The 26,782-nt window shown below is 34.6% G+C and overlaps 1 protein-coding gene across 3 annotated transcripts in view; it reads right to left on the bottom strand.

The window, feature by feature from the left end:
* The window catches only part of LOC148947838 (RNA polymerase II subunit A C-terminal domain phosphatase-like), a 54,153-nt gene that overhangs the window by 6,498 nt on the left and 20,873 nt on the right, over positions 1-26,782 (bottom strand). For all 3 annotated transcript variants that reach the window (XM_089095478.1, XM_089095477.1, XM_089095479.1), the window contains exons 3-8: positions 22,523-22,651; positions 17,505-17,755; positions 15,328-15,497; positions 9,719-10,683; positions 6,700-6,945; positions 965-1,117 (exon numbers count right to left, since the gene is read on the bottom strand). In XM_089095478.1, the coding sequence (XP_088951604.1) occupies positions 965-1,117; positions 6,700-6,945; positions 9,719-10,683; positions 15,328-15,497; positions 17,505-17,755; positions 22,523-22,651 (1,914 nt within the window). The remainder of the gene's footprint in view (positions 1-964; positions 1,118-6,699; positions 6,946-9,718; positions 10,684-15,327; positions 15,498-17,504; positions 17,756-22,522; positions 22,652-26,782) is intronic.

Genomic DNA, 26,782 nt, shown 5'->3' with positions numbered 1-26,782 from the left:
AAAAGAAAGAAAAAAAAACTGTAAAACAATTAGCAGTGCAGAGCTCTTGTAATTCTAGATGCTATTGAGACACCTCCAATCAATGGGTAAGCCCCACCCAGTTGTCTTCGATCCCCCTCCCCAAGAGATTATTTATCTGGATTAGCAGGGATATTATTCAGGGATATTGATGCAGTACTGCTCCTTTCATGAAGGTTAAGATATAAGCTAAAAAGGGAACATTTTATACAGTAAGTAATCGTTTTCTGAGCAAACTTTCTTTGAATATTAAAGATAGTTCGCCAGCAAAACAATTGTTTATTCTAAATTTTTAAGGATAGTCTTAGAAACAGAAATTTTAGCCTTCCCCATTTCGCTATCCTCACATGGGAATCCATGGATTTAGCCCTCCCTCCGTAGAAAATCTGAAATGTTAAGTCTCGAAATTATCTGCCTAATATTCTATGAGAGAATAAGACCAGCAAGGATACTATTTAGGAGGGGACGAAGGGGCATAAGGAGCGAGGCGCCTCCTCGCCAGGAAAAGACATTACCAGCCAATGTCAAAACAAGAAAATAATGAGTTTCCTCAGCCGTATTATCCCTCGATGAAAATGGTCAGACTCTAAACATTGTATCACAGTAAGCATAAACATACTTAAAGTCAGGAAAAAATTATTATCTCGCCTATGGGTGCTTCTGAGGCAATTTGAGGTGACAATTTTTATTCGTCTTTTGTTTAGGGCAGATTGTTTCCAGCAGCTCCTGTTCATGCGCAAAATTTGATGCTTGGCTGAAGCTAATTACGGCTAAGTACCCAGGTCCAGAATCTAGAACTCTTTGTCTAGGATTTCAAATTCTACCAATCCCGAAGCTTCTAATACTTAGCTTCAAGTATGTATTCTAGTCTAGAAATGTTTAGCTAGAAGCTTATAGTAGGTTCGGTAAGCAGTCTCACCTCGTTAGATACCAAAGATTAACTCACCTGCTTAGATATCATTTGAGCAATCTGTGGTGTAACACAGTGGGAGGGTGGACGATATTTGTTTGATGCTTGGGTTTCGGTCACGGGGAAAAGAACTTCAGCAACATGCTCCCATCGCTCAGCACAAGTCCAAAGCCAATCTGGTGTCACGAGCTATAACAAAATTTGGCATTCAAAACACTTGAAATGAAGTAATGACAGAAAGTCAGTTTTTAGATCTGCTAAAATTACTTTACAAAAAGGGTACAATTCAAAACACATGGCTGCACCTTAACTAATGGTAATTAAATCAGCGCTAAATATATTGAGATATTTCTTTCCTTAAGCAAGGAAGAATATACCCTCATTTTGAAGGAAGGTGAGGCGAGCCCAGACCTTTTTGAAACAAGGTCACAAAGCACTTACCATAAAAAGAGGCACTTCTTTAAAATTGAGCTTAAACCACATTTAAAACATTCATAAAATTATCACTTTAGTACTGAGCTCTTAACTTATTGCTATTGTTCCTACAACGTCCATTTAAGAAGATTGCAAATCCCCTGATTGTCTCCATTAGATAGAAACCCTCTTCGATTTCTGTAACCTTGAGATCAAGAAAAACTTTGAGAATATTGAAAAAAAAAAAAATAACACATTTATATGGATTTTGAAACACACGAGACATATTTAATATAACTTTTCTTTGGACATATTTACGATTTTTTTTTTTTAGCCCAAAGTAGTTCCCATTAGTAATGGAAAACACAAAAATTAGCAATGGAAATTACTCGCTTGATTAGGCACTCTTTTTAACAGGAAAACGTCAATAGCATAGAAGTCTCAAAGGATTCCACCTAAGCTTGCACACTCAAATACTATAAGCAGGTATGTAGGTGGGGGGGGGGGCTCCAAAGTTATTTTTTCCCCTTGGAATATTTGGTAAAAGCATTATATGGATTCTATATTATTACTAAGAAATTTATAAGCCATCTATTATGTCACTTCGTTCGTAAAGAGATGGTCAATATTTTTCCTTGTTACAGAGCTCAAAAGGACTTTAAATAAAATATACACAAAATGCTAAAATATGAGAAATAAAACAATGACATACATTAAAACCAAGCCACAACCTTCATATACAGCCGAATTCAAGCTATAGACTTCTTCATTTGACAACACAGACTCTTAACTTGGATTATCTAATTATCAATAAAAAGTAAATCCCACAAAGTGGATTATTCCCACTTTAAACAACTGTACTATCGAAGATATTGGTGTTTTGACTTCTTCTTAATACTAATAAACAAGAGTTTAAACCATTTGCAGCTACATTCAACACCAACTACAATAAAAACCTCCATTAAAATCTTACGTTTTTTCTTTTACACCTAAATAAAAAAAAAAAATCAAAGAGGAAGAATATACAAGATTAAACAAATAGGAGAGAACAAACAATAAAACAACAGAAAGGGTTATAAATGTATCAAAACGTAACAAACACCCACCCTCTCTTCGAAAAAAAGTACAGGATAAGGTAATTCCAATAAGGACATACCAATGTCTAAGGACATACCAATAAGGACATACCAATGTCTTTGGTAGTTGGATTTTTTTTTTCGCCCCCTGAAAATTTAAAACCAATAGTTTTGCTCAAAAAGTAAATGGTTAAATTTACAATTAAAGAGAGCCACGATTTCAGAATCAATAAATTCTGCAACTAGATTAATTAAAAAAAAAATTCAAATGAATTTACTGAAAAAAATGTGCATTGTCAGTTTAATATACATATGGTGATATTTATTCCTTAAAATCTTAATTAATTTTTGATTTCTTAGTTATATAATTGAAAGCATTTAAAATAATTTTTTTCAGTAAAGTACAAATTATATTCTGGCTTTTAGAAACCATAGGGTTTAGAACCATACTCAGATTCTCAGGTTAATTTCTGCTCGTTTTCAGTTTGACTTATATTAATTTCTGTTTGTTTTGGGTTTCATTTATTTATTAATACTGATTTGTGGTAGTTGTATGCTTGGTAGATTATTTGATTCTATTTTTGGTTTAATGGAGTTCTTTAGTTTTTAAAAAAAAACTCATTTTGTGCAAAAAGTTTTTTGATTAATTTCTGTTCGTTTGATATTGACATAGTCTTCTCCAGGGAGAGAGACTGAGCCTCTTCTGAAGTTAAACAACCCTCCCTTCCATAAAAACCTTAAACACCCCCTGGTCATAACTTACAACCCTTGCCCCTAATCTCTGGGGTTTGTTTCAACCCCAAAAGCCTTGTTATATGATATTTAGACTATTTTGAATAGAATGGATATCTCAAAATTTATATTAGATACATTTTGGGACAATATGACGTGTGTGTAGAGGGGAGAGGGTAGCTACCCTCTGGTCATTTTGACTCTTAAAAAGGGCACTAGACCGGCTGATTACCAATCCAATGAGCCCCTTTGAAGTTTATATGACCACACTCTATAAAAACCCTATATGTCCCCAAGGCAAAACTTATAATCCTTGCCCGGAGGGCTGGGGGGATTTGTTATCCTCAAAGACATAATTTCTAGACGTTTTTGATAGGTTTATCAAAATGGCTATATTAAAATTATAATTGCAACTGTATTGAGATTTGCTAGGCACGGATTGAAACATTTGCCATCTGATGACTTTTGGCTAATAAAAAAGGCCCTAGTCCTCTCAGTTTCCAACCAAGTTAACCCTTTTTGAAGCTTCTATGACAAAAATCTAATTGTTGGCTAGTATCTAAATAGTTGGCTATTATTTATAATGGCCAGACAATACAAAAAGTGCCCAACTGAATGTGACAAAGTGATAGATTATATAGAAAACAAATGATTGATATAGATTATATACAAATAAAAAAACCGTTTATGCAAAATCAAAATGAAGTATCCAACAGAAATTAATATACGTTTAAAAATTATAAAAGCCTTTTGGTATAGACTCCTCGAGAAAGTGAAAGAGCTTATTATATAGATTCATTTCATGATTCTCACTCTTCCCGGAAAACTTGGAGTTTGATCAAGGATAAAACTGGACGAAATAAATAGTTATCACATCCCGAGGTACAATACGACATAAATAGTGAAGAAGATAGAGGACCTCAAGCTGTTGTTAGAATGTTTGGCGATTATTTTATTGATATCGGACCATCTATCGTTTCGGCAGTGATGGATTTTTCTTATCGCAGGATGTAAAAGCCTTATTTCCCTCCCTCTGAAGGTACGAGCATTTTTATGGCCCCAGTTAGTTTTGCAGAATTCTATAAGGTTATTAAAAATATAAAAGTGGTAGCTCAGTGGAATATGATGGAATATTAACAAATTTGTTAAAAATATTGTTGGAGTGATTTGTTAACCACTTATTCATACTTTTAATTAATGTATCACTTCAAGTATGTTTCCTAGTAGATGGAAATTGTCCGGGTAAGTCTGTTATATAAAAAAGGTGATAAATCTGATGTAAATAATTATGGTACCATTGCAAATTTATCACCTTTATCTAAAGTGTCTGAGAAAATTTTAAAAGAAAGGATTTCTAATTATTTCGATAAGATAATTTTTTTTTACCAAATACCGATTTGGATTTAGGGCAAGCCGACACAAAACACAGTTGCAGCTCTTTTATTAGAATTAGGTGGTTGTTTAGATAATGAGCTCCATGTGATTACTGTTTTCTACGATGTTAAGAAAGCATTTGACACATTAAACCATGAAATTCTTTCTGACAAAATGGAAAATGCAGGCATAAGAGGGATAGGACTAGAGAAAAATCATACCTGTGTGGTATGATTTCGGTAGATGTCGGTGGAAAACTATCTACTTTAAAAAACCTTAATAATATTGGTGTCCCTCAAGATTCAGCATTAGGTCCGCTCTTAATTATGATTTATATTAATGATCTTCCGCAAAGTTTGCAGGGGAATATTAGTCTTGCTGTTCTATTTGCAGATGACACAGCTATATCTGTTAAAGCGAGTGATCCAACTGCATTAATTGAAAATTTGATTGTAACTTTTGGTTCAGTTAATCTATGGTTTGCTTCTAATAATCTAGTACCAAATTTTTTGGTCGTTGAAAACGCGCCACTCAGTTGATTTCTTGCCAGGAGCTGCAGGTTGGTGAGAATAAAATTTTTAGGGTTCAGTCATATCGTTATTTAGGAGTTTTTCTTGATCCATTGTTGTCTTTTCGTAATCACATTGATCATTTGAGGGTTAAACTTGCTCAAAATATTGGGTTGATGTACCGTGTGAAAAATATTTTTCCATTTTCCATACTAAAAATAATTTACCAAAAAATAACTTACTATAATTTTATAAAATAATTAATTTTATAATAATTTACTATAATTTTATAAAAAAAATACTAAAAAAAAATACTAAAAAATAATTTAATTGCTTCGTATTTGAATTACTGCTCAATTGTTTATCTCAATACCTTCTGGGCGCATTTAAAACAGTTACAGGTACTACAAAATAGGGCAGTAAGAATACTTGGAAATTTTTTACATCAACCATCAAAACTTGAAAATACATCTGAAACGAAAACAAAGTTCTTTTTCCTAAATTTGTCGGATTTAAAACATATACGTGATGTAAATATTTCCTTATGGCATTTTCAAATTCAAAATCCTGAAAATTATTTCTATAGTAAGCCTCTGTTGATTTTACCCCTCGTTCGGCTCACCGGTGGGCGGGGTTTTACCGAATTCTTTTTATAAGATGTGAAAGGTCAAGGTTTTACTTAGGTATCTAATACCATTCATTGTGAATAAATATAAGCTAAATGATAAAACTCAGATTGATTAATCCCAAAAATCTCCGCTGTATTTATAAAAGCAATTATTAAAGATTGTTTTTTAATGTTTGTTTGTTTACCTTTAATGATGGAATTTAAAAAAAATTATCATATTTTTCTTTGTGTTTTGTTTTGGATCCACGGTGGGACGGCCTCCTATCCCCTTTTGCCCAGCATTTCTTTTCTCCCTTCTTTTTTTTTATTCCTTGTTTTCTAAGTTTTTCTTGTTATTGTTTTTTTCTGTTAATTAAGTTAATTTTGTTATTATTATTATTATGACGAGAAGTTTTGTTTTGTGTATGTTCCATTACTTACACACCCAACCTTACGAGCTCTGCTCTCTGCTGGGGGTTAATTTTTTTTGTATTTTTATTTATATTAAATAAATTCAAATAAAATAATAAAGTCATCTGAGACTTGGTCTCAATAGCTCCGAAAAAATATCATTAGAAATACAAAGTTATGAAACAATGAAACTGATAGCATTCTGAAATCCTTACTTATATCAGTCCTAAATGCAGGCTGCTTCACTTTACCTCCACCCCTCTTAATCGACAAACATTTAGCCCAAAATATATATACCCATTGTATTTTCAATTGTTTTACTTTTCTTTCCGCTGCTTGTTTACCGTTTGCTGTTAAATTAATAAGAAGAAAAGAGCTGTACTTTTTTGGAAATAAAATGACTATATATAATTTAGGCTAATGTAAAATGGAAAAATGCATGGGTTGATAATAAAAAATGAATCTAACCAACGAACAACGATACGTTTTAGCTAATTGGTTAAGTACTGATATGAAACTATATAAACATTTTCCCAAAAAGTTTGATCAGCTGATAGACGATTTTGCGAAGAAAAGAATAAGGAAACAAATTGAAAAATTGCTGGAAAAAAATGAAGAAATGGGAAATAAGTGCATTGAGAAACTTACTTTGATGTGTTTCAGCTGCTGGGCCTTTTTCACCTTTGCTGTCCCAAGAATTGGAGCAATGACATGTGTGGTGGCATCTCCTTTCTGACTAGGCCTTCTAGGAACTATATCTTTGGTAACATTGGCACCTAAACTTCGAGCAACAAGAAAGGGCCTGCTCTTCTCAAGAGCTTCGGTGTTCGGTATTACATGGCTGAAGACGATATTAACTCCAGCCAAAACTTTTGATCGAACATAAGGTATGACCTGTAGAGAATAATTTACAACATTTAAGAGGGTTGTGACAGCAATGCATTTTAATCAAGAAATATGCTAGGTCAAGGGAGTAAAGTCCTTGACTATATATGTCCCAAATATATCTATAAATAAGGGGACATTCTTTTTCTCAGAATAGACCTAATATAAAACCTTTTGTGCTTAAAATATTAGTTCAAGAATACACTTTGCATGCGTTTTCAACCTCACTATCCCTTTCTAGAAAACCCCTTGAAACTTCGATTCGTGCGCGCGAATGGTTTCAAGGACATTCTTTTAAGCGTTTGCAGCCTCTAGAGGTTATCAAAGATTAAAATTCTGTACCTGACGTGACTTAGCTGACCATATAGGAAAAGTAATAATTTAAAATGAAAGTGTAAATGCTCAAATTAAGACGTTTTTTGCTTATGGCAACCTTGCTAATAGCTCCCTGTTTTAGGATTTCAACATGACTAACGCCTGCATAAAGAACTAAATGTTAAGTGATTTTGTGTAATTTTTTGTTTTTTGAAAAAAAAAAAACGACAATGTTTTTAAAAAAAAAGTAAATTCATAAAGAAAGTTGGTAGTACGTTTTTTTTTACTTTTTTTTTTTAAAGTTAATGCTGTATTGTATGTTCTACCTTTTTCAGTACAGAGATACCACTCGTTTGGGACATTTAAGGACCATTTAGTTAAGAATCAAACAGATTTTTTTTCTCTGTGGAGTTGATGTCCCCTGAGAGTTTATTTCATGATATATGGTGGTCTTCTCTGAGCTTTGACTCCCATGCCTCAGGTATGGTCCTTTTTTAATCTTACATGTTGTTTGGTGATCGATCTTTTTTTTTTATTGTTACTTATATTGTATTTTTTTATTCCCCTTGTATCCCTGGCCATGGATTCTTTTGAGGGGGAATAAGAGTACTGTCTTTCCAATTGTATTTATTGGTGAATAAAAAAATCTGAACCTGACAAGAAAGATAAACAACCCCAGAAAATGCGATTTGGTAAGGACCAGAGTTGTCAATAATGAAAGGAAAAAAAACCACAAGACAAATCATTTGAAGTCATTTGGTCCATACTTCGTAAATCACTACAATGGTGACCCAGAAAAATTGTAAATAAATCAAGTTTGAATAATTTAATTTTTTAAGTGTTTTTAAATTGTTTGACTTCCGCTGTTATTTTTGTTGTTAACAAGAATATTAAGGGAAAAATAAAGTGAATTTGAATTTGAACCTGCTCGGCTAGAGAAAAAGAAATTCACAAAAAGCAAAGCTGCTACTGTTTGATTTGGCTATTTCCGTCAAAACAATCAAGCTCATTTTAATTTCTGAGAGTTTTCTATTGCAAATAACTGCACTTTCTCTTTTGGAGCGATTTTAGATGTAATATTTTTTACTCATAGCTACCCTAATCATTTTTCCTTACAATGGCAGTATAGCTTCCACCAGCGTAAAGTGGTAAATGCCCAACAACCTTATTAATTTTTTGTTTCAAGAAAAGATAGGAGCCTTAGTCTTGAAAAATGGAGCAATGAACAGTAAATATCTACAAAAGTCAATCTATTTGAGCACTATTTTCTCAACCCTTCTTGAAAGAGGGACCTCAGACATTTTGCAGAGTAATCCTTGCTAACCTTACACTTTGTCAAGAGCAGGTGCAGCAAGCTTTTTTATTTGGTCTTGGAAGAGCCCTTGCAAGATACAGAAAAAATATTTTTAGTATTAAAGTTTCAAAAAACTATTCAACGTACAGTTCTGTCCAGCCACAGTCATGAAGCAGTTGTCTTTCGACACTTGGCTAGTGTTGCACAAACATATGTTACGCAGCTCATAGCTTTACCAGCTCCTAGCTAACGGGCTTTTTCTCGAAATCAATAGGCTAGTTGGCTAGTGGGCATTTTCTCCATTAATTTAAATGGCAATTGGTTCCAATCGGTTAGCTACTACCTCTAATCCAACACTCATATGTGTTAGTGTTATACCTGCACACAAAGGGAGGGGTTAGAGTCCTGATTTCCCGTCCTAAGATCAGCCTAAGAATCTTCCCATCTGAAAATTTAAGGCTAAAGAAGGCAGTTTTAGAGATGCTACAAGCCTTCCACTTACATTTATATTTGTGCATCAATGATTGATATCATTAAAAGCGTCCTAAAGCAGAAGGTAATGGATTTTAAAGCATCATCCATTGCCTCAGACATTTTTTATAGATTATTTCGAAAAACTAAATATATGATTAAAATCAACTTAGTGGAAGTGATGAAAGACATGAGAGCCATGGCTATATGGAGTAAAGCCAAAAGAGATTTGAGAGGCAAAGCTGGCATAACCCTTCTTCAGAATTGTATAAAAATTATGTCATTTCACCTGTTGATAGATATTCTATCATCTATCCTAGGGTATAACTAAGGTAGATAGGCAGAGTAAGGGTGATTCAAATGAGCTTTGCCTTAATAAGAAAGACCACCGGAGTTACAATATCTGGGCTGACTCATGGCAGACAGTGTCCACTGGACTTGTATGCAAAACGGGTGACTGAAGTCACATGGACTCACACGTGGATACGATTAGGAATAGCTACATGATCAACTGAAGCCAAAATTCTTGAGAAACGACAGCTCTAAATTATTTAAAGGTAGTTTACTTCATGCTGAATGCATAAGTATATAAAAAATAAATAACATAAAATGCCTCTGACATGAAAAAATAACAGTGCTGCAAAGAGACCCCTTAAAATGAGGTTGGGATTAAGGAAAAGTGAATAAGCAAGAATAAATTACCGTTTTTAGGTCTGGGAGTTTACTATCCCCTTTTTTCACAAAGTCGTCATGCATTTCGTAGAATGTTTTGTGAATGGATTTTAAGATATCTTGTAAATAAATAAGATAGTCATCAGTGTCACTTGGGTCCTCAGCTGAATAATCAAACTGGACTGGTATGTTCCCTTCATTTGTCTCTTCATCCTTCTTCTTTTCTTCATTCTCACTTTCCATGCTCTTGCCAGTAAAAACATTGTCTTCAATTTGTGAACTGTCTTTTTCAGTGTTTTTAACTTCCTCTTTAATATCACCATTCTTATCCTCAAGGTTTTTTTCTCTATCTTCCTTTCTTTTCGTAATTGTATCACTGGCGGCAACGTTTTTTACTTCTGATTTATTCATATCAGTATTGCCACCTTCCACTTCGTTACCTTCTTCTTTAATGTCAATTTGCTCACCCTCGTTGACCTTTGTTTTGCTTTCATCAGCGTCTCCACTTGTTTCAGTTTTAACACTGTTTTTTGCTTCGGATTTGTTCATGTCAGCATTGTAATCTTTCATTTGATCAATAATTTCCTTCCTTTTAATTTTGTCCTCTTCTTTCTTCTCTTCCATGCTCTCACTAGTGTCCTTACTTTGTTCACTTGTTGTCTTGTCTTTTACTTCAGACCTATTGATGTTTGCATTGTCATTTTTTGTTCTAGTATCTTGTTCTTTCGTTTCTTTTTCATCGTTTTGCTTCTTTTCTTGGATTTCGCTCGTGCCTGTACTTTTTTCTCTTACACCATCTTTAAATTTAGATTTTTTGCGGTCAGGAATATTCTCTCTCGTTTCGTTAGCTGCATCGTTTTTGCTGTCTTGGCCTTCTTCCATTTTTCCAACTCTCTTTTCTTTCGCATCCCTGTCTACAACTGGTACTCTGATATTGTCGGCAATCTTTACTTCTGTAGCTTTTTTTTCTTGGCCTTGTTCTCTTTTAGGTTTCTCTAAAAAAAAAGGACGAATTTATTAAGCGGAAAAGATTAAGGTTACAGAGTCAGGGAAGTGAGTGCATTTTGATGAAAGAAACAACCAAACTTGATCACTGGTTCGAGACATAAAACATAGCGAAATTTCTATTTAGGGTTATCGGCAACGAACTGCTATTGTTGAACATCAAACAGATCTTGTTGTTCATCAAACAGATAAATGATCTACACGTAATGGCAAATGGTGCAATGGTAAATGGTGTAATGATAAATTGTCCGAATCGACAATTGTAAAATTAGGTTGTTTCAAGATTTTTCCATTTTAATGTCATGTGTTTTCGTAGCTCCATAACTCAATAAATATTTAATCTACTGTGCTGTCAGATATACTAAACGATAGAGAATTTTATACTCTATACAATAATTAAGTTTTAATTTTTGCCTCTTTTCAGCTTATTACCATATGATGTCTTTCAGCAATCCCCCCCCCCCAGGTTTTTTCAACGGCTTCAAACTGAACCAAAGCGCTTCCGGAACAGCCCAAAGAATCGAAAAGGCATTTGGCAATGATAGTGTTAATAAACGCACTGACGTTGGTTAGCAAAATTTCGTCCCTCAGATTTTAGTCTCAAAGATGAGTTCCGAAATGGTCGACCCAGAGTAATTTAGGACAATGATTTGAAGACTCTGATCGAGACTGAACCATGACATACGACTTGTGGGATGGCAGAAGAACTGGGCGTCCACTACCATCTGGTTTTGATGGTTTAAAACGTCTTCGAAAGGTCAAAAGGCTTGAAAAATGGATGCGCTACGATTTGGACGATCGACAAAAATTGTCACGTTCCGAGGTCTGTTCTTCTTTGCTTTTGCGCAACCAAAACTATCCTTTTTTAGATCAGATCGTTACGTGTGATGAAAAGTGGACCCTTTACGATAACAGCAAACGTTCAGACAATGGTTGGACACCGATAAGCCACCCAGGTAATTCCCAAAGACAAAAATCCACTAAAAAAGACCATCGTTACTGTTTGGTGGTCATCAGCTGGTGTGATTCACCATAACTTTCTACAACCGAGACAAATCATCAGAGCAGAGCCCTTTTGTGAGAAAATCGACGAAATGTACCGAAAATTGAGTCAGCAGCAATTCTGCTCCACGACAACACCAGTCCGTGCGTCTAACAAATTACCGTTCAAAAATTAATCGAATGACGCAATGAAGTTCTACCTCACCCACCATATTCCTCAGACCTTTCGCCAACCAACTACCATGTTTTCAAGTACTTTGATAACTTCCTCGCCGGTAGAACCTCCACCAGTCCGGACGAGGCAAATAAGGCCTTCGTCGACTTTTATTGAAAATCGAGCACACGATTTTTATACCGACGGAATAAATTGACTTGCGTTATGTTGGCAAAAGTGCATTGAATCAAATGGTGCTTGCTACGATTAAATGGAATATGTAATCAGTGAGATATTACAGTTTGAAGAAGCCTCATAAAATCGAACAAACTACACAACTGCATATTATCTCCCGCACGAAGAAAAATAGTTTCATCCTATTAGCCTGGAATTAGCCAATAGCCATCGGGACTCAAAACTCTTTTTCATGTGTTAAGCTACAAGTGAATATAAAATACGACATTCCATTCTGAATGCCTATTTAACGAGTTATACCGAACAAAGCCTTTTAATATAATATCTTTTAAAATTCAAATCGACAAAAAACAAATTACTGAATAATTTGATCTTTGAAATATTTGAAAAGTAACTGCCTGTATTTTCGCATAAAATAGTTAAAAAAAACCGCTTTTAGTTACCAAATTCTAGTTTCATTTTGGTTACTATGGGTTTAGGCTTGTAATATTGCGTCTGACGCCGAAACAATGATTCATTTAGCCTCCAAGACTACCAACCTTATTTTCACTTTGGCCTCAAATCCAAAACCACACCAGTTCAGGCAACTTAGCAGAAAAGGATATGAAAATATTCATTTTGTACCACATCCACTATAGATAGAATTCTTACGGAGGGTCATACACGTTTCTTGAATCAGAGTCTCCGCCACTGTTTGACCATGTCCAAATATATATTAGGGGATATAGCTCAATATAAAAAGGTGTACAAAAAAAAAAAAAAAATCTCGTCTTAGACAAAGAGACACATCACCAACGGCGGGGATTATGAAACACTGCGTATAAATTTCATTACAAAGAACTGCTAGCGATTATTGTACATTTTCCCCAAACTTTTATTCAGGTCAATTCTTCTGAAAAAATACAAATAGCTCTTCTCAGATTAGACAAACGCCCGAAAAATTCACCCAAAAGAAGTTCCATATGAACAATATTGTCAAATCAGAAAGGTATCTGTTTACAAGTATAATCCGTGATGCAAATAGAAAGCAACAGGTGAAAAAAAGATGGCCTAAAACATGCCAGGCAAACTGCGATGGGCGAAACTTGTTCTGTTCAAAAACTGATTGACTGTAATATTTTACGTAGCAAAAAAGCCCAACGTATATACGCATCACGAAGGCGACGGTATTAAAATAGAACAAATATTCACTGGTCGTCACCCAAATCACATCCTTCATGACATATCATGAAGAAAATAATGCTAGAAAAATAGATGCGATTCGAGAATGAGCTACCGATGCGACGGAGGGCAATATTAGCCATTTGAGGAGAGAGCATCTTACTTCTGAATACTGTGACAGATGTTGCGACAAGCAACGGAATGACAGAAAGCCGGCTGTTCTATTGAGTTCAGAGTGTGCCCGATGAAGCAGCACTTGCTGAGTAACAACTCGAAACTACCGTTTAAACAATCGAATGCATTCATAAGCAAGGAGAACAGAAATTCACAACAAACTGACATGTCAAATTTGACGGCGAAAAAATAGGTAAATTCTGGCGACTGCTATAGGAGAAATTTGATATGTGCAAAAATTCCACAACTGTGATATTATTTTGTACCCTCCTTCGATTGTCAAAACTAAATAGGCCACAATTCATTGCCCAAAGTCAAAATTGGGGCTAAATCAATTTTATCAATCAGTTCACTCCATCTCCATGGTCTTGAGAGCTAGTTGGTAATATAGTTGGAAAATGGCCCACACACCTTCAAGATCTCAACTACTGCTTTCACTACTACTACCCCTACCACTTCAAGACCCCAGCCAAAATGCACTGTTTCCGTGGCTACTGCTCGAGAGCAACCTTCAAGGGCGGCATTTATCATCGGCGCTTTCGAAACATAGAGCCAATGTAGGAATGGTTTTGAAGTGGTTTTTGAAACTGAGGTTCGTCACGAAGAGGCAGACCGGCAAGAAGCCTTTCAAGCCAGCTTTTCAGTAGGAAATAGAAACACGTACTTTACCTACGACACGAGACCTTTGTTTTTGCTATCTAATATTACCAAAGACAAGGGATCTGGTTTCAAGACTGTGGGTAGAGCTATTTTCGTAAGAGATTCCAGTCTAATGGATAACCAATCACATACAAAGCCTTTTTTCAATAAGAAATGGAGCAACGTAACTTTGGTCAACGGTCTTTTTGCAACTACAAGAATTGTGGTTAGTGACGTAAGTACAGAGCGGTCGGGAGGTGTGAAGTCAGTTAAACATGTATAAGGGATTCTAATACCTGCTGAGTGTCAGAACAGAGATGATCACTAGAGTGAATATCAAAGGTTGAGTTGGCTTTATTTCATTGTCGAACATTTCATGGTCTCGTATACAATTTGCTTTGTTTCACAGAACCCAAAATTAATTAAACAGTTTTTTCGTAGAAAATGGGCTTTATCCAAGATTTTACAAATCCAAAATTTTTTCATTCTGAAAAAATGTTAAGATTTAGATCTTATCTTTGTTCCTAAAAATCCCGGTGCATCTCATATCTCAATTGTTTTGTATCTCAGTCTTACGTTTCAAATGGACCAAACCTGCGCAGACACCAAATGAAATTATGCAACTGTGCATGATTATACATTCAATGAAATACCCAATGAAGTATCATCTAGTTCTAAAAAATCTGACTGATTTACAGTCACAGAAAAAACACTATTTTTAGTAATTTATGCATAAGCAACATACGTATTGATCAAAACAGTTAACTTATTCAGCTAATTCATGCTTTGAAGTGACAAAAATAAACCTCCCGTTGAATTGCTTTGACTAAATAATGTTAGAACAATTAAATCATTAATTAAATAATGTTAGAACAACAAAACTCTAAAATCACTTGTTTCTGTTAATTGGGGGCGATTGTATTCAACCAGCAGTCGCCACATTGATAGAGTTTCAATTGGCTTGAACGTTGTTTTGGAAGAAATTGAATGGGTTGGGTTTTACTGGATTGTGTAGAAGACCCTTCACAACGAAATTTTACTAATGCTGAGGTTTAACTAATGCTAATTTCAGCCAATAAAATTCTTCATAGAATTTTCTGATTGACTGATGTCAATAAGAAAGTTCTGATTGGCTTAAATCAGCGCGAGTAAAATCTCGGTATTAGAAAAAATTTCATTGTGAAAGGACCTTCAGCATTTTTGGCGCCATCATCGAATCCTGCTCGTTACGCGTACGATTACAAAAATTCCCCTGAATTCCCCTGCTTTTAGATAGACATAGAAAAAAGACGCTGTATGCCAAACTCACCATTGGGACTGTCTAACTCTTTCTTTTCAAGCCCTGGAGGTGCATGAATATCACCAGTTCTTTGGAAAAAATGATACGGCTTCACATGGATTAGATTTGGTGCAAAATTCCAGACCTCTTCTCTGTCGTCAACGATGCAAACAAAATTATCCCCACATGGAAACAAGGCCCTAAAAGTAGCCTTGATTAGCATGGAAAAAGAAACGATTTGAAGCATATTCGACTTGTATTTTTAGTAACCGATACAGTTTGGCTCATATCTTCGTCATAAAAAAAAAAAAAAACAAAAAAAAAAAAAACAAACAAACTATTGAACATTACAAATGTTTTTAAAAACTACTTCAGAATAGGATAATTGAATATAGGTTTATAAGTACGTAATATTCGTATCTGAGTTTTTGCGTTTGTACCATTCGGTTTTGATGAAAGATATTGCCTCATACATGAGTAATGCCTAAAAAAAGAAAGACAGAATGGTAGTTTCTGAACGGATGTTAAACGCACTAACTGTAGTCAATAAATATGCTTGCAATTTGTAATAAAGTTCCAAACCTTTTTGAGACTACTGTAAAACTTAATAAGAGCTACCGACCATGAACAGACACTAGTCCCATGAAGCAATGTTATATCTAAAAAACTCTTGATCGTTATTTGGCCTAATGATATTAAGAATGGACGATTACATAGTTGCCAAAACTAGCAGCATCTGGTTAAACAATAAGTGAAACCACAGATTTTGCTAAATCAAACTAACAAATATGCGTATAATTTTGTTTTAATTCGCTGTAACCAAAGTAACTGTTCCACAATGCGGCTGCATCTTGAAAGCCTGGCTTAAAATCATATTTACCGTTCTTTCTGTTTATTCTAGTGATTTGTGCATTGCACCAAGAATATGTCGTTTGGATTAATCTGACACGTGCACAACAACTAATTTTGGAAAGGAGCAAGTTCGTCCAAACGTCCTACGAGAAGATTGCACTTAATAAATATCAATAATCTCACTATCTAAAGGACCACACTTGGGGTTCCCCTTTCAACCTTGTCATTATAAGCATGCTACACCTCTTTTGAATAAGGGCCGACCGTGGAGTAATTCGGCAACCACTCACACTTACACTCACATTCACACTTAGACTTGCTTATACTCAGTTTCAAATTCGTTTTCACTCTCGAGCTCATTTTCCTATTCACTCTCATACAGACATCATAGAAACTTGAAGAAGTGGATATGCTACACATTGCTACGAGAGCATGATCACACAAAGTTTTAGCTTAAACAGGTATACCACGGCTATAAATCCAACAGAGGGCCGGAGCAAGATTACCAATCATACCAAACTTTTGTATGTAAAAAGAAATAGAGAGTCTAAACATAAGCCACTCAGTTGGATTTCCTTGAATTATCAAATTACCTTCACGCCAAAAGTAAGCGTAAGAGACCTGTACCCCATTACACTGTTGCCCCCCCCCCCTGTTTTTTTTTATATATTTTCATTGAAAAAAAAAAAAAAAATGAAATTAAAACACAACCTTGCTTTTTCTCTTAATATTGAACTATACATTCTCCCCTTAAGTTTTCGTAAATTGATACCATGCCACTGTCGTTGAAGCTGCAAATATTACAACAATGAGTATTTTTAGCTGCAAATTTGAATTTAATTTAATCTAAAATCTGCCTCTGAACAAATATACAACTAAAAAAATTGCATATCTGAATTCTAATCCAGTAGCGAATCGGAATTCTAATCAAATCCTAGTCAAGAGTTCTCCTTCCGACTACTTACGTGCTTGTTTAAATTGTATTTAATAGATGTACGTTTAGTTTGTAGGTTTAGAAAATAACTTACCCGATAATTCGCCTTATTATGAGGCCATCATCAAACCAGTGAAACAGAAAAAAAGATAGGATGTAAATGATAGAACAGAAAAATATAGTAAAAGAAAGGGATAAATTCATGAAACCTATGTTCTGTTCATAAAAAAAATCTATACCTCATTCTTTTTAGCGTTAATATCAACAAACTTCCACTTCCTCAGAAGTTAGCTCTTTGAAAACCAAAGATATATATCTAGAAAAATACAACGACTGCTGGAAATTGATTGACTCTGACCGTGACTCGAGTCTAAGAACTACAGCTCTGACAAAGGACAATAAACAGAGATATGATACTCACTTCAGGTTTGCTGATTTTGTATATTGATTGAAACATTCATCCCGTGAAAGGATTCGCTTCGAGAAAAGACGTCCAGAGGGATCCAACTGGCGTGCTATTTCGTGGGCATATGTTCTTGTTCCAAAAGTAACGATATGCAACTCAAAAATTTGGGACATCTCTTCCAAAAACTCTATCAAATGTGGTCGTTTACGGGTGTGATAAGAAGAACGCAATTGATTTGATGGACCAAGTTGAAAGTGAAAAACGTCCTAAAAGAAACATCATATAATAGACCCTGACAATAATATACAAAAATTTAATTAATCCAATATAGTAGTGACCCTTGTAATACTTTATAGCCTCATTTCATCACTTCCATCATCTTGATTTTAATTCAAAAACATTTATCTGAATTTATATGAAATACATGTACAAATTATATATATATTTTATTTTTATATGTATTAAATTATTCCCAATGATCGAAGTTAAGTTTTTTTTTAGTTTTGATTACAGTCGTCTGACAAAAAGGGGAATTCCTGTCTTTTCTGAAGATATGGCACCTTGGATGCAAGGATAAAAAAAATCATATGATTTGTGACGGAAATTTCCATTGGATTCGGAAGATCAAATCATAACTATTAATTTCAAGTCAACTTTCTATTGATTCATCTAGCCTACTGAAATTATACTACTCATTCCCTATACAGACAGTTTTGTATTTTTTTGGCAAATCTAATGGCCGTACAACGGGGACTTTTTAATATTGAGAGACAGCAGATGTCTCGCAGCATGTAATAGGAACGAAGGAAACGCCTCACAACACCTAATAGGGACAAAGCACATGATTTGCAACATTTCTTTTCCTATTGTATTTAACAACCCCCAAGAGAGACTATGTAATTGTTTCTAAGGGAAAAAGTGACAGACCACAACCTGATGATTACAACGTCAGTGAATGTTCCAAAAATATCTCCCAGCAAGCATTACCTTGCCAAGTCTTCCAAGTTGCGCACGTGTGACCTAACGCTGCCAAATTTATTACAACCCTTTTGAGAGAAAAATATATTTTTATCTTGTTATCGTCTGACTATCTTTCTATTATTTCCTAATCCAAATATTGTTCGTTCTGAGAAATGCTCGGTAAAAAACACCACGTGTGTCTCGAGCCTAACTTCTAGTAATTTCAATGACAGTGTCCACCCATTTAATTAAAATAATTCCTGTTCTATTCATATGTACGTCTTATTTTATTATATCGACATACTAATAAAAGAAATATTCTAACAGGTAAGTTTTCTAATGGTTGTTTTAATGAAACTTGGCTTTGATTTTTTTTCAAGTCCATTTCTAATGTTAGATTCACTCTTTAATTTTTTTTATCACAGTCCATTGTAGTTTGTACAAATTCTTCACCAGGTTTTCCACTTTTCTCTTCACTGTCGAATTTAAACTCCTCTTCTATGTAGCCTATTTGGCTTCCTTTTACTTCATTTTATGAACTGTCATTTTCTTCTGTTTCGATTTTAGTTTCTGCTCTAGTCACTTGTTTTACCGAACTGTTAAATAGCTTCTTTTGTAAAGACATTAAAGTTTCAACTTGATACCCTTAACCGTTCTTGAGTTGCAGACTATGTGGATCGGCTAAATGGATCCACATGGTGTCTTTTGATTTAGTTCCAAAACCATTCTAGATCCCTTGAAAGTTTCAACTTAACAACTATAGTAACTCCTTACGTAATCCAGTTACGTTTTTTTTTACAATTACCAATTTGCGTTACTTAAGGTCCTTGTCCCAGGGCCCGTGGGGGGGGGCTATATTTAAAGGTATATTTATAGAATTTTTAAACTATTTTGTTTAAATAGAATCTTTTTGAACAAAATAGTCATCAAAATAATGTTCGGGTATCAATGGAGGTTACGAGGGGGCGGCTAGCAAAAAACGACAAGCGAGAGAGGCTGTTTGTCCCCCGATTATTATAAAATTTTAAATAGGGCACTAGAAATTTCAATTTCCGATCGAATGAACCCTTCCAAAGTTTCTATGACCACCCGTTCCATACGAAATAGTCTTGTGAAAAAAGCAAAACATTAAAGGCTTATGGCCATTTACTACAGGCGTCCGATGAAGATACAATAAAAAAAATAATCTATTTTCCATAGTCCAAGGGGGAGGGGGCAGACATTTTCGACTTAAAAATAAAGATAAAAAATATTTCTCAAGATCCATGGGCCCAGGTCTACCACTGCCCTTTCCCCAATTTGCACCCCTGGTTACACGGTGCCCATTAATCAATTAATTAATAGAAAGAGTCAAAATAATCTTAGAAGTGAATTATTTATTCATTAATAAGACATTCAATACCAAGTGACAGGGAACGGTTAGGTTAGAAAATTTATTTCTGTCCAGCTGAAATACAAAAATTACACAGCATGCACTGGTTCGATAAGATCATACCCGATAGAGTAAATCCCTAAAAATATTGCATACATTTCCTACAATTAACACCTGTCTACTGAAAAGCGACACATATCTTGCAAATGAAACTTTTTAGGCGAAAAAAGCAATTTCCGTCTATTTTACTGAAGTTAAAAGCTACTGCCGAAAAATGTATGGATTTGATTTTAAAGTAGTATTTTTGTAAACGTCTTGTTTCAAAGAGAAGTTCTTTGAAGAAATTTTTAGCAGTACTTATTAGATTTAAGGATGTTCAATACCAAAAATGCCATTATACGAGCCTCAGCGTCGGCTGACAGTCTCAAAGACAAAGGACTCATTAGCATAAATTTCTCAACACCACAAGGAGCTCCTGAAGCCGTTTCGGTATAAAATGATAAAAGATCTTAGAAGTGTCAACAGTTCAAAAATCTGACAATAGGCTAATTTAAAACAAAGGAAACCTATAATCTCTATCAATTGTAAAGCGAAACGCTATCTAAGCAATGTACATACAGTATAAATAGTGTACATCATGTGTCCGCAAAGATTTCAATAAAGGCAGTTAGTGCAACAGAAAACTTCAAAAGCTGTCAGATAATTTAATGAGACTTCTTTTGAGCTGATTTTCATTGCTTTCCAAGCAGAAGTACTAGAATAATTTTAGGGACTGCCCTTTCCCAAAAAAAATTGTGCTCCATTCAATAAAAAAAAAAACTTTTTTCAAAAATTTCCAAGAAAGTAGGTGTGGTACGGTAGTCAGCTACAGCAACAGCTACAGCAACAGAAAATCGTTAGGAATTAGACCTGGTTGATTTTTTTAATGGAATTTGTTTGAAATGGGATCTTAAAGAAATTCTTAGACAGCATAGTATGATGGAATCAGAGGTCCATTTTATAAACGGAAATGGTTACATTCAAGATAAATATATTTAAAAGGATAGACAGATCTGGAAGGTATTTGCATACTAGCGCCTGCATGATTTTCGCATACAGTACCCACCTAGCTTTGGCCTCAGAGTTGAATGCAGAATTGAGGCTTAATGGGTTAATGCAGAATTTTGTTGCCGAATCTTATCAGAAACTGAGAGGTTTCGACGGAAGTTTTCAGTAGTTGTCAACCGACTAGCCTTTTCAGGATTTTCACTCAATAACACTTTGGTCAAAATTGCTGATATATTACACAAAATGACGGAAATCAATATCTATCGGGGACACAATCTCTTTTGCAGTGCGTAATTTAAGCTTCAATGAAATCACTCCCAAGATTTGTAACTAATGGTTCCATGCAAATACTTAACAAGAAACATATAAAATAGTCACTGCAGCCCTATTTGGGGGGTTTCCCCATTAAAAAATCAGATAAATTGTTTTATGCTGTTAAATTTTGATTCAAAACACCAAACTTGATACTACTACTACTGCTACAAACAACTCACTACAGCACCAAGCCGGCTGAGGCCAACACAGCTACGCACACTCCTCCACCATCCCAATCTATTCAAAGCCCATCTCCTTACATCCTCCCAGGAAGTCCCCATTTCCTTTGAGTCTTTTCTTACGATATCCTCCCACTCAACCGAAAACGACCTGCTTTCCGTTTAGCCCTAGACGGTTGGCCGAAAAGTAAAATCTTTGGCAATCTGTAATCCTTCGTCCACAGAACGTGTACTAACTAGGCATCTCAACCTCTATCTCATTATAGCCCTAGAAAGTAGGATTGAGCCACGCTTATCATATAGCCTACTGTTTGAAATATGGTTACTCAGCCGGGTACCCAGAACAATCCGTCGGTACAAGTGTACGTTTTTGTTATAATTTGGACACCTTGGTACAATTAGAAATGTTTCAGTACAATCAAATTTTCCTGTACATTTTAGTTTTACTGCCTCCTTTCTGACTCGGATATCTTTCACAATTTTATTAAAAATTTCCTTCTTGTTAGAGAAAATTTTTAGTTTGCTGTCCAGATTTGTACCATCTAGTTACCATTAATCTTTTGTGGTGTAATTTTAGTCGGAAAACTGGTACTGTTTATTTTAAAGCGGTAGCAACACTGTTGATGACACAGTCGCCGGGTCTTCTCAGGACATGGCCGAGCTAACGCAATTTTCTCTGTTGGATAATCGTGGTTGTGGGTTCAAAGTTGCAGCATTGAGTCCACATTCAGGGACATATAAAGAGCGACCGGCACCGTATTTGGAAGGGCCCGTGCTACCATAAAACGAACAAAGAAAAAAGATTTTGAAACCTAAAGCAAATTGTTTTTGACAATGAGGGATAAATTATGAGTTATTCAAATAATTATAAATACATTTATTTTAAGTATGTATTGCTGGATGAGATTTATTAATATATTTATTACTATATAATATACACTTTATATTGTAGAAGACTGATAACTGTAAAAGGGATAGTCCTATATTAGACAGATTTTGCACTACGTACTTGAACTACCTTACGTATGTATGTTTTATTTAAATATCTAATATATAGAGAGGGTCCCGCAAAAAAAAAAAATCCATAGGGCTCCACATTTATTCAGTCTGGTCCTGTCCAAATTGAATTCAAATCTAACTTAAAACTCGCATTAGCTTACCTTCATATTTGGATTTATATTTTCATCATTTGTTGTGTGGATTAATGTTAGATCCAAGTCCAACAATAATACTAGCTTCCTCTGTTTAAGAAGATTCCTTTGTTCTTCCTTTCCAATTCTTTCAGCCTCCTAAAAAAAATACAGAAACTAAGCTAAAAGCACTGACACTTACAAAAAGCCATAAAATGCTTAGAATATGTATTTAATTTCTTTCTTAAGTAACACAGAAAAAAAAGATTTTTCAAATGTTCTGTTTCTTTCTTGAATATTAGCATGGGGAAAAACCAGCTTAACTACGATCTTATGGTACTAAACTGAATTTTCATGACGTTCAAGTAAAAAAATTGATGTCATCACCATAATACATGGTGCCACCACCATAGTCACACTCATGCCAACATCATAATTGATAATTAAAAACTTTTCAAAATATTAAATTAAAAAACACATTGTTTCACCAAAAATAAAGAGCTAATTAGAAGTTAAAACAAGAATGAAGATAAATTATAATAAACAATGATGCAAATTTTAAACCAACTGAAATAACCAGAGATAAATGTGTTGTTGGCACCCCCTCAAAACTTCCAAAAGGTGAAAGTATAATTTGTACTTCATTGAAAACGTGAATAGATTATAAAAACTGATTAGAAGCAGGAAAACAGTGAGAAATCAAGGGCCTTTATTAAAATAGCTGCTACAAGCAATTTTTATAAACAAAATTTACCCATGAAAAAATACTATCATTTTGATTTTTTCATTTCAGCACAAATGACATTTTCACCTCAAGAGGGTGTTTGAATTAGCAGCATTCTTACTCTAATTTGATGAAAATTCTATTTATCTCAAGCCTGACATTCTATTCACAGTATTTTTTTTTTAATAGCATTATAAAATCCTTTTTAATAACAATTTTATTGACCTATCAAAAATTGAACTTAAAAAGAAGAAATCACAAATAAAAATTAGAGCCAGTAAAACTAAACTAGTTGCAATAACTTATTTCTTTCATGAAAATTTACTAATTTAGCACTACTTCCATTTTTTAAATGATAAAGGAGAAACGCTATTCAAAAACATTTTGTTTTCATTATTGTGCAAATAAGATTCAAATGAGAGGACAACAAGACCTCAGTTTTTGTTTCTCCGTTGATGGTAACTATTTAACTCAACATATGCAGCATATTCCCTTCTGGTTACAATAAGACATAACACGCCCACTATGAATTGAAAATTATCTAAAAACGGACTTAATTCATAATCATTACCTCTTGCTCAGGCAGCTAAAGTATGTTGCTAAAATTGAAATTCCGGCCTGCGACTTCGGACCAAGACCAAATTATAGCCCTTAAGAATGGTGGGAGTCATGATAAGGACAATTAGTTTAGTAATAGGCACAAGGTTTTGGCAAAAGAAATAATTTGCGCTATATTCCCAATTTTATAATTCAGAATCTTTTTGGCATTTGACAAGCAAACATCTAAGCTGGAGAAACTTTGAAACCTGTTTGGAAGTTATTACAAGTTAAGATATAAAAAGGAATCATTAGTAAAAATCAGTAGAATCATTTCAGTAAAAATACTGAAAATAGTTAAATCAGTGACCAACTGCTTGTAGCATTCTGGCTACGGATGAAACTTGACCTAATTTATGTGGTCTTTCAAGTTACACTCACAGTTGTCAATCGTGTGAGAAGCGCGCTTTGGATATTCTTGGATAATTTACAGGTTTTATTGACTTTATTTTTTCCATTTTTTTATTGATTTAAGGTGGCCACCATTGTTATTGGGGGCCGGCCCCACAAATCGATAAGTTGTTTGTTTAACCTTATATTGGGTCGTTATTTATTATCGAGATGAGCGACTGAAAAGTTGGAGATGTGGTTCTAGCAAATTCTGCCCGTTATCCACTGTGGCCGTCATGTTTAGGAGAAATTAAATCAAATAATAAGCGTAAGCTATAGGCTATTCGTTATGGCTCTCTATGGCTAAATCTATAATAGAACTTGGATGTCAATGAAATCGTATGTTCTCGAAGTTCGACACGATAATGGAAGAACTAAGCATTGCCAAAAGCCAAATTGACCTGCTGGAAAACATAACAGCTAGGATGGAATCAAGCATCAACAATATTGAGCCAGAGACAAAATTGGACCCTCTACTTTTTAATAGCTTAAAACATAAACATGGAATGAATGTGAAGGCTGCCGTTACATGACTAGTTCGTACCGTATGGAGCTCTATGATGTTATTCCGAATGACCTTGTTAATGCTACCAGATTCACATTGAATCTAGATCCAAAACAGCTAGATAAAATCGCCTATACAGTGGAAAATTTTAATTCTCGAGAAATAGCAGACTTTGTGTTCACTGCAATACGAAACTCGCAAAATCAAATATTTTTGTGCCGGAGAACCTTACAAAAAAGACGAAGATCCTTTGAATGCAGCACATAAGCATTTATGGTAATAGAAATGCGTGGTCAAGCAAGGATTGAATTTTTGATGAAATTTCAGGGTGGAGCTGTATGTTGATGGATCAGGTCACTAGATGACGTCGAATGATATTTTTTTTTTGTCTTTCCTCCCCCCTCTCTCTCTATTATTCTTCTTGTTTTGATATGTATTCTGTGTAGTAATGTCTTTTAGTTTTTGTTTTTCTTTAGTTTATTCATTATTCCAATTTTCCCTGTAGCCATTAAAATTGAGTCGCAGGAGTTATTTATATTTCAGTTGCATAGTTGGCAACCATTTTTTTTTTCATTTCCTTATATCCATCCTATAACTTCCAGCTTCAGTATTTTTTTTCCTTTCCATTCACTCCTGGCTCAAGTTTCAGCGTTTTTTTTTTCTTACTAAGTTACTTTCCTCTTATCTTCTCTTTCCTATTCTTTTTCTTGAATCTTGAGTTCAGTTTTCACATAGGTCTTTTAACTAGAAGTCATGTTTTCATTGATTCTGGTCAGGCAGGGCGGGGCTCTGGAGGAACCTGACAAAGTAATCTTCCACGTTTAGTCATGTTGGTCTAGGTAAATCCACTATTTTATTAAACCGACTCTGTGTTGTTGAATAATTTTGTATATTTCATTCGTAAAGATGTTCCTTGGAATGTGGAAAGAGTTTTGGAATCACTGTTGATTGAAGATTCAGTCCCAGGAAAAAAGTTGGTTATATGGGGAAGTTTTTCGCGCTTCAAGCGGTTCTTTTCCTAATTTTTTAAATAATTTTAATGAAACGATGGAGTTGGTTCAAAACCAGCGATGTGACAGGCTTATCACGGGTCATTTTTAAATCCATTGGATGATTCTGCTATGTCAATACAATTTCTAGCTGTAATGCTTTCTTATGGTACGCTGCCAACGACGCTTATACTAGAGCAACTGAGAAAACAGTTACTCTAACTGATATCATTGTTTTTATTCTTTACCATTTTCTGTAGCTGTGTCTAAGTTAACGACATTTCAGACCTCTTTCCATATTTTTTTAATTAGCCCTTCCTGAGCCTGCGTTAAATATACCTGCATTGCATACGAGCAATTCTTATCGTTTTTCTGAGAATAATTTATAACGTTTAACACTATGCTTGACTGAACAAGTGTGGGATGAGTCTAACCCTGAGTCAGATACAACCCCTAATCTTCCCGGGATCGGCAAAAAAATATCAGTCTTTAAACTCTTGGATGACTAAGGGTTTATTCAAAAGCTGGAAAAGAAAGAATTATTTTTGAAAAAAATGGAAAGCTACTTCTCAAATATGTCCCCCGAGATGGATATAAGAGTTACAGGAATATATTTAAATCAATAAGTGAATGTATTGTTTTTTATTTTGTCAATAAATCAAGTCAATCATTCGGTGATTAAAGTCTGATTTTTAGTTCGGAAAATTTTCTAAATGTGGGGAAGATGTTCCCCAGATGTTTCTTTTCCAAGTACCAAGGAACTTATTAATTTAGTTCTGAAAACTGGCTCTCCCAGATCAATTTTTACATGAAAGTCTATTAATCAGTGGCCAGTTGATGTCTAGTAAAGAAGTTGTCAAAAGTCAGCTAGCGTCTTATTTCTCTATTGTTGGGAAAACCACTGCAGCAGCTATTTCTTCAGCCCCTGCTGATCCGGATTACAAGTATTATTTAGGCCTACAATTCTACAAAATCAACGGCACTGGAACCCATAACATAGGCCAAAATCTGTAAGATTGCATCTCCCAATAGAGTGCTTCTTCGTCAGGCACATATAATTCCTAATAAGATTATCAAGTTCTTTT

Source organism: Artemia sp. Qi Xiang Cuo, chromosome 10, assembly GCF_049724085.1.
Source record: "Artemia sp. Qi Xiang Cuo chromosome 10, ASM4972408v1, whole genome shotgun sequence".
Taxonomy (NCBI): Eukaryota; Metazoa; Arthropoda; class Branchiopoda; order Anostraca; family Artemiidae; genus Artemia; species Artemia sp. Qi Xiang Cuo.
Note: the sequence above shows the minus strand (reverse complement) of the source record. Positions and strands in the feature narration are given on the sequence as shown.